At 54.6% G+C, this 8,017-nt stretch overlaps 1 protein-coding gene across 1 annotated transcript; it reads left to right on the forward strand.

The window, feature by feature from the left end:
* The first annotated feature begins 1,217 nt into the window (after positions 1 to 1,217).
* Positions 1,218 to 4,281, forward strand: PIANP (PILR alpha associated neural protein). The gene is made up of 5 exons (XM_035027895.1): positions 1,218 to 1,259; positions 1,538 to 2,049; positions 2,810 to 2,891; positions 3,713 to 3,934; positions 4,260 to 4,281. The coding sequence occupies exons 1-5, from the start codon at positions 1,243 to 1,245 to the stop codon at positions 4,279 to 4,281; spliced, it is 855 nt and encodes a 284-aa protein (XP_034883786.1). The 5' UTR covers positions 1,218 to 1,242.
* Positions 4,282 to 8,017: the final 3,736 nt, after the last annotated feature.

An 8,017-nucleotide genomic window follows, 5' to 3' on the forward strand; every position in this document is an offset into this window, starting at 1 on the left:
CCAGTTCTTCACCTTTCTTTCACCTTTCTCCTGTCCTCAGACTCTTACCATTCACCTCTCTCCCCACAGCCCACTTCCCCTTGCCCTTCCCCAGACTTTCCCATCATATTCTCCTGTTATTTTCTGAGAGCACTTAGTGTGCAGATTTAGACCCAGAATCCAGAGGACCCAGGGTGTCATATCCTCATCCACTCTGGGGAGCCTGGCCCCCCTGGATCCACCCCCTTCAGCTCTGAGAACATGTCCTTCCTCTTTCAAAACCCAACTATCCAGATTCTCCCAGGACTCTACCCAGGAGAGCTACATTTGAGGGGGTGGCCTCTCCCCAGCTCCACCTCCCTTCAGAGAGCACCTATGCATTTGGATGATTTAACATTGAGCAAAAATTATACTCTGTAGTTTCTCTCCCACCCACCTCTGTCTTTCTCTGTTTCTTCTTCTTCTTTTTTAAAGATTTTATTTATTTGACAGAGAGAGACACAGCGAGAGAGGGAACACAAGCAGAGGGAGTGGGAGAGTGGGAGAGGGAGAAGCAGGCTTCCCAGAGAGCAGGGAGCCCGATGTGGGGCTCGATCCCAGGACCCTGGGATCACGACCTGAGCCCAAGGCAGACGCTTAACGACTGAGCCACCCAGGCGCCCCTCTTTCTCTGTTTCTTTCTTTCCATCCCTCCATCCCCTATTTCCCTTCTCCTGAAGATGTAGATTCCCCGGGGCCCATCAGAAGAGAACCGCTTGGGACTCCAAGCAGGCTGGGCAGGCTGGAGTGCTCCCCTTGTGCACTCGCCACCACACACACATTCACGCACTCACTCAGATTGACTTCCTCTTCCCTCCCCCACTCTCAGACTCCCTCCCTAGCAGTAGGTGCTCAAGGAATCACAAGGTTCTTGGCTCTAAATTAAGCTCCAACAAGAGCTTGGAGCTGTGGGCAGAGGAAGTGAGAAGGCAGGAAGCCAGAGAAGTAAGAGTAGACCCCGACATGGGGAAGTTACAAGGATCTCTGGGCAGTAGTAGATAGGGGCTGGGGGCTAGACAGGAACCACTCTGGGAGATCCCCCTACTCCCCAGAAGGATGCTAAGCGGCAGCTGACAGCCTCGGAGGATCTGGAGGGTTGATCCGGGTAGGACTGGTGGCTGAACGAGCTGGGGAAGCGCTCAGGGCAGGGTTGGGATGTGACGACCCCCTCTCTCCTCCAGTAAAGGCTGAAAATCTGGGTCACAGCTGAGGAAGAGCTCAGACATGAAGTCCAAGATGTGGTAAGTTTGGCACAGCAGAGGGAGCCTGGAGTCCACTTCTCCTGGGGTCCCGGCCTCTTCCCTCCTAGGTCCACCCTGGGCCTTCCTTCCTGAGGGCCAGACCCTAGAAAGGGAGGGAATGAGGCCAATCTTCCCAAAGCGCACCTGCTTTTCCTGAGAAAGCTGGAGGGAGGCAGCCCGGGACCTCTGGTATGAGCCTGTGCTCCGCACACAATAAGCCTCACACAATAAGCCTAAGACGGACGGGCTTTGTCTCACCCTTCTCTCCCTTCTTGCAGGCCCGCACTGCTCCTGTCCCACCTCCTCCCTCTTTGGCCACTGCTGTTGCTGCCCCTCCCACCACCTGCTCAAGGTTCCTCCTCCTCCCCTCGAACCCCACCAGCCCCAGCCCGGCCCCCCTGTGCCCGGGGAGGCCCCTCTGCCCCACGCCACGTGTGCGTGTGGGAGCGGGCACCCCCACCAAGCCGATCCCCTCGGGTCCCAAGATCGCGTCGGCAGGTCCTGCCAGGCACTGCACCCCCTGCCACCCCATCTGGCTTTGAGGAGGGGCCACCCTCATCCCAGTACCCCTGGGCTATTGTATGGGGCCCTACAGTGTCTCGAGAGGATGGGGGGGACCCCAACTCTGCCAATCCTGGATTTCTGCCCCTGGACTATGGTTTTGCAGCCCCCCATGGGCTGGCAACCCCACACCCCAACTCAGATTCCATGCGGGGTGATGGAGATGGGCTCATCCTTGGAGAGGCACCTGCCACCCTGCGGCCGTTCCTTTTTGGGACCCATGGGGAAGGTGAGTGTGAGTGGGAGAGCCTGGTAGGGGGCATCTAGGGGTGGGGAGGCTGGATGAAGGCTCTACGGGCAGCAACAGAGATCTTGTCTGTTAGCTCCTCCCACAAATGTGTCAGGCTCTGTCCCGGCACAGGGGCAGAGATGAAACACCCTCTGAGCCCTGGAGGGACTCAGGTCCACTGGACAAGACAGACGTGTGAACACTCAGGGATGAGTCAATGTACTAAGTGCTCTAATAGAGGCACACACAGCATGTTTTTAGGAAAATAAGGGAGGGAGAGATTACTTTTGCCTGGGCATCAGGACACCTTCCAAGAATTGACATTGGAGCTGGACCTTGAAAATGGAGTGGGAGTATTCCATGCAGAAGAACACCTTGAATGAAAGGGACCTTCAGGGTGACATTTCTGCTCAAGGAATGCTAAGATAGGGCCAGTTTGGGGGTGGGGCTAGTGCAGAGATGGACATTTCCACCCCTAGTTTCTATGCAGAGAGAGGGGTTCTCTCTGACCTTGGAGCCTCCTCTTCATCACATGTACACAGAAGATTTGGGACTGTGGAGGAAAAGAACTAAAAACTTCAGGGAAAGTTGATGCTAAGAATGAAGGGTGGGGGGTCAGGAAAGCAGAAAGAGTTGGACATTGTGGATTCAAACGGCAACACTCCGCAAGCTTATTGAACCTGAAGCCTAATCCCATACCCCACCCCCTCTTGGCTCCTACCACCTCAGGCCTCCCTAAAACTTTCTCCCCCCCAATCAGGTGTGGACCCCCAGCTCTATGTCACAATTACCATCTCCATCATTATTGTTCTTGTGGCCACTGGCATCATCTTCAAGTTCTGGTAAGCTGCAGGGAGGAGGGTGCTGGCAGATGGGGACCTAAGTTTGGCAATGTTTGGCTGGAAGGAGGGCAGGAGCAAGGGCAGCATTTTTGCTGGAGGTGGGCTAGGAAGTGGTGGATTTAAGTAAGAAAAACCTTGGGAAACGGTGGTAAGGATTTGGGTGGGGGAGATGGTGAAGAATCAGGGCAAATTCCTTTTCCCAGAGAAATACAAGGATAATGGGAAAGGGAGGAGAATTATTTATGTGCGCTGGGGGCTTGCAAGGGATGCCTTGGTGGGCATGCCTTGTCCCCATCTCCTCCAAGACAGAGAAAACTGACCCATTCTGCAGAGCCCCTTCTTGGGGCTGCCTGGGGAGGAGGGAGAAAGTCTGGAGGTTTCTCTGCACGCATTTGGGTCACTCAGTCCTTCACACTTTGCTGAGAGAATCATTAGACTCAGGTGTCCAGGTCATTAGCTGATTTTGAACTAGAACTAAACCTTCCAGGCGCCTGCTGAGGAGAGAAATGGCTCTCCCGGGTATGTATGGGGGAGGGGGCAATTCTGGGGGACTCTGTGTTGATGGGGAGGAGGTACTGATTCTGCGGGTCTGGACCAGGTCCGGAGGATGGTTTACATCCCTGAACCCCCTGGGGGATAGGGAAAGTAGCTTTATGGACACTCAGTCTCCAGATATTTGATATAGGGAACTGTTAAGAGGCCAGTTTCTCTGCTGTAGGATGTTGGGGTGCCTGAGGGAGGCTGGGCGTCACCAGCACTGCAGGCCCAGGATGGGGGCTTCTTAAATGTGTGAGAGAACCTCTTTCCTTCCTGTGTACCAGCTGGGACCGAAGCCAGAAGCGGCGCAGGCCCTCTGGGCAGCAAGGTGCCCTGAGGCAGGAAGAGAGCCAGCAGCCGCTGACAGACCTGTCCCCAGCTGGGGTCACTGTGCTGGGGGCCTTCGGGGACTCGCCTACCCCCACCCCTGACCATGAGGAGCCCCGAGGGGGACCCCGGCCTGGGATGCCCCAGCCCAAGGGGGCTCCAGCCTTCCAGTTGAACCGGTGAGGGCAGGGGCAAAGGGCTGGGAGGGCTGGGAGGTAAGGCAACTTTGGTCCAGAGCCTTGGTTGGGGGTGTTCCCTCCTGGGTGGGTGGGAAGGAGGTAGACCTAGACCCCACACAGCCCCTGGCCCTCCCTAGGACTGGACCAGGTCCTCTCTAGGGGACCCTTCCTTCTCCCACTCTCTGTGGATCTCTGTCCTGTTCTCACGCTGTCATTTAACTCAACTCTGCCCTCTTATCCTGGAGTCCCTTTTTTGCCTTGGACTTCCCTTTGATTCTGGCTTACCCAGTGGTTCCTGACTGTGCCCTCTCCCTCTTCCTCTCAGGATTCCCCTGGTGAATCTGTGATGCCCCCCAATGTTGGGGTGCCGCCAAGCAGGAGGCCAAGGGGCCGGCATAGCCCCCATCCCACTGAGGGTGGGGCAGCTGTGGGAGCTGGGGCCACAGGGGCTCCTGGCTCCTGCCCTTGCAAACCACCCTGGAACCCTCACTGGCCCCATAGGCAATCCTACCTGCTCACCCTCCTTTAGGTGGGGGGCCTCACATATTTGTGGCTTCTGGTCCCCCATCCCCTCCCTTGCACACTCACATGAAAGCCTTGCACACTCACCTCCACCCTCCCGGGCCATCGCACACATTTGTGCTCTTGTACAGCCAGTCTGCACCCTCTCTCCACCCACACCGCCCCTCCCCATCCCTCACATTCACCCTTTGTTTCACACTCTTCGCTCTCTTCCTCCCACATTCCAGGCTCAGCTCAGTCACTCAGTGGTCAGTGGGTGACTCTCTCGTTACCTCTCACTCGCATTTCCTGGCCCCATGTTGTGGTGTTGTGTGTTGTGCTCACACTCTCCCTCATGAACACCCACTGATCTAGTTTCTGTGGCCCCTGCATGCTGCCCCAGAGGTGGGTGGGAGGTGAGCTGGGGGCTCCTCGTGCCCCCATCTGTCATGGTCCCATCCCATTCCATGTCATGTGTTTCATCATCTCCCCCATCCCACTCCAAGGGCGTGCTCATTACCCTGAGGGCTCCCCCATGGGAATGGGGTAGTGAGGCTCCAAAATTCCCCCAGCTGCTAAATTCTGTTGTCTCGGAGATGGGTATTGGGGAGTCACCTGTTGCACTACATGAGAAAGGGGCTCCCATTTGCCCTTCCCTTCCTCCTAAGTCCCTTTTGTCTTGTCTATCCTGGCTGTCCGTGTGTGGGTCACTCTCTGGAATTCAGAGTCCCTGAGCCAGTCCTCCACTTCCAGGCCTCCCTGAGGGTCTCCCTAACTTCATCTGGGCTGCCAGGGACTGGGACTGGGCCAGCTGGTTCAAGGCCATCGGGAGCTCTGCCTCCCAATCTATCCCTCCCCTTCCTGGCCTCCCTCACACTCCTCCTCCCTGCCCTCCTTGGTTTTTTCACTTCTCCCTCCTTTTGCCTGTCCCCCCCCGCCTTCCCCTCACATTTGTCCCTACGTCTCACCATTTTTCCACCTTCTTCCTTTCTTCCTCTCTTACCTGGCTCCTATGCTGTGATATATATTTTTGTATTATCTCTTTCTTCTTGTGGTGATAATCTTGAATTCTTGTGGGATGTAAGTTTCAAAATTTTCAAATAAAGCCTTTGCAAGATACTGGAGTGCCCTGGTTCTGCTTATGAACCCTAAAGAGAGGAGAGGGAGGCGGCAACAGGCAACCAAGAAGGGAGGAAAAGAAGGATGGGAGGTTGGAGGGAAACCTTTAAGATTCAGTGTGAACTGGCCTGCTCTGACCTGGAGTTAGGGTTCCTGGGCTTTTTTTTTAAGAGGGGTAGGAGCAGAGGGAGAGGGAGAAAGAGAATCTTAAGCAGGCTCCCAGCCCAGTGGGGAGCCCGACGTGGGGCTTGATCTCATGACCCTAGGATCATGACCTGAGTCGAAATCAAGAGTCAGGCGCTTAACTGACTGAGCGACCCAGGTGCCCCTTGGGCTTTAACTTGGGAGAGAATGGAAGGGAGAAACTGAAGGGAGCAGCCAGAGCAAGAGAATAGACTAGAGTGGCTTGCTTGTTACTTGCCAGTGAAGGTCAAGAGAGACCATGAGAAAGGAGACAGAGAAAAGGGACAGGCAATGAAGCAAGCAAGAAAAGGAGGAGAGAGCTGATAAGACATATGGAGGGCAAGGAGTGAAAGGAGGAGAGAAAAATGGAGTAAAGAGGAAGAGGTGAGAGGGGCCACAAGAAAGAGGCTGCCCTGCTTGGTTTATTTTCTGCCTTGCTCCTAACTCACCCCCATCTACAGCTGCCCCCCCAAAAGCTGTGCAGCATTAGAACCCCTGTGGTTAACTCTCCCTAGCTTTCCCCACTCTGCCCTCTCTGAAGGAGAGGCGCTGCTAGGGTGTGGGGGTGGAATCAAGGGGTATGTCTGGGGGAGGGAACACAGGCTGCCCAGCTGGGATCAATCACCTCTGAGCCCCCCATTCTAGGTTTGGCTCTAGTGACAGCCTTGCAAGAGCCCCCACATCAGCCTCTCAGCTGCTGCTAGGCTCTGTTGCCACGGTAACCACCCAGGTCCCATTTCTCCCCCACCCCCATCTGTGCCCCACTTGCTCCCTGGAAATGGGGAGCTCCAGGGAGGAGACTGTAGTGAGCGAGTCTGGGCTGCCCCAGACTCTGAATGCCTCCATGTATTTATCTTTGCAGCTAGAATTAGGAGTGTATAGGTGTTGGTAGGTGTGTGTTTTAGGTGTTGGGGAGCTTTACTGTCTACTCAAGGAAGTGTGGCTGAATCCATATAGCACACAATGGTGAGTGGGGAGGAGGGAGCATATTTCTCAGGACCAGAGCAGTATATACTTTCAGGGCATCAGTCTCCCTAAGAAAAACAGAGTGCTACAGAGGAAAAAGGCAGAGCAGGGGCAGAAGGAGTCATGAACCAACTAAAAGCAGAGGTGCAAAGCCAACAGCTGCTGAGGAGGGCTCCGGGTCAACCCAGTGGGGCCTGTAGAGATCCCAGCAGCAGCTGGTGGAGGGAGAGGGCTGGATGGAACATGAGGGTGCAGGAAGAGGTGCCGAGGACATGGGTCGGGGGCAGTAAGAGTGAGATCTGAGGTGGATGGGAGAAGAAGCCTCACTAACCTTTCCCTTCTTTCCCCCCAAGAATCTAGTCTCTGTCAGGTCAGGGTGGGGGGGCGAAAAGGAGCACTGGCTTAGAAGGGGAAGGAGCTCAAGTGCCTGGAGAGCACACTGGGGCTCTATCACCCTCTGCCAACTGTAGTTCTTCTGAGGGACAGTGTGACCCCGAGGCTCATCCATATGCAAAAGGCATGCATGAAGGCCCCTAATGAAGAGGGAATTAATTATTGCCTGATTAGCCTGCTGTTTCTCTAAATTTAAATAAATTAAAATACACCAGCAAGACACTGGGAAATCCTCACCTGTTCCTTCTCCCTAAATGCCCTCCTTCCCCATGGAAAGTCATATGGCAGGGAAAGACAGGAGAAAGGAGATGTCCTAGTCTTCCCAGTTGTCCTAAAGGAAATATCCCAAACTACCTCACATCGTCAGGATAACCACAAAGAGTTGGGAGGCCCTGGGGAACAGATCCTAACCTCTATCTCTCATGAAACTGAAACAGACTATGGGGCCTTTGGAGGTCCTTGAAGGTTGCAAGTGGTTGAGCAGAGAGTCACTGCTTAGTGAGAGACCAAAAATACAAAAAAATGGTCATACTACCCTTTTGGTTCTTGGAGGCCACACATCACAAGCACCACTGGGACCAGCATCTCTCATCACTATACTTTCTTTGCCTCCTGAGCTGTGCGTCAGATGACTCAGCCAGGCTTCTCTTAAGCATTTTTCTGGAATGCTTACCATTATGGCTCAGACCAAACCAGGAAATGGGGAAGCCCCCAGGAGGAGGGATCTCCCAGGCAGAGCTCAGGGTGTGGAAGTGATTCAAGATGGAAACAGTGTGCCAGCTGGAAAACCCCAGGCTAAAATTAACAGCCCTCCTCCCCCTACGCCCCACATTTAACTCTAAAGCTCTTCTGTAAAGAGTTCAAAGCACTTAAAAAACTGGCTTCTTATAGCAAGGGCAGGAGCAGGGCTGACAGTTGGAG

Source organism: Mirounga leonina, unplaced genomic scaffold, assembly GCF_011800145.1.
Source record: "Mirounga leonina isolate KUSES-001 unplaced genomic scaffold, KU_Mleo_1.0 Mir_201, whole genome shotgun sequence".
Classification (NCBI taxonomy): Eukaryota; Metazoa; Chordata; class Mammalia; order Carnivora; family Phocidae; genus Mirounga; species Mirounga leonina.

What these genes read in the sequence shown, in the direction of transcription:
- PIANP (XM_035027895.1), top strand. An exon ending in TTTTGGGACCCATGGGGAAG is followed by an intron (nt 2,050 to 2,809) that starts GTGAGTGTGAGT and finishes CCCCCCAATCAG; the next exon opens with GTGTGGACCCCCAGCTCTAT. An exon ending in GGCATCATCTTCAAGTTCTG is followed by an intron (nt 2,892 to 3,712) that starts GTAAGCTGCAGG and finishes CCTGTGTACCAG; the next exon opens with CTGGGACCGAAGCCAGAAGC.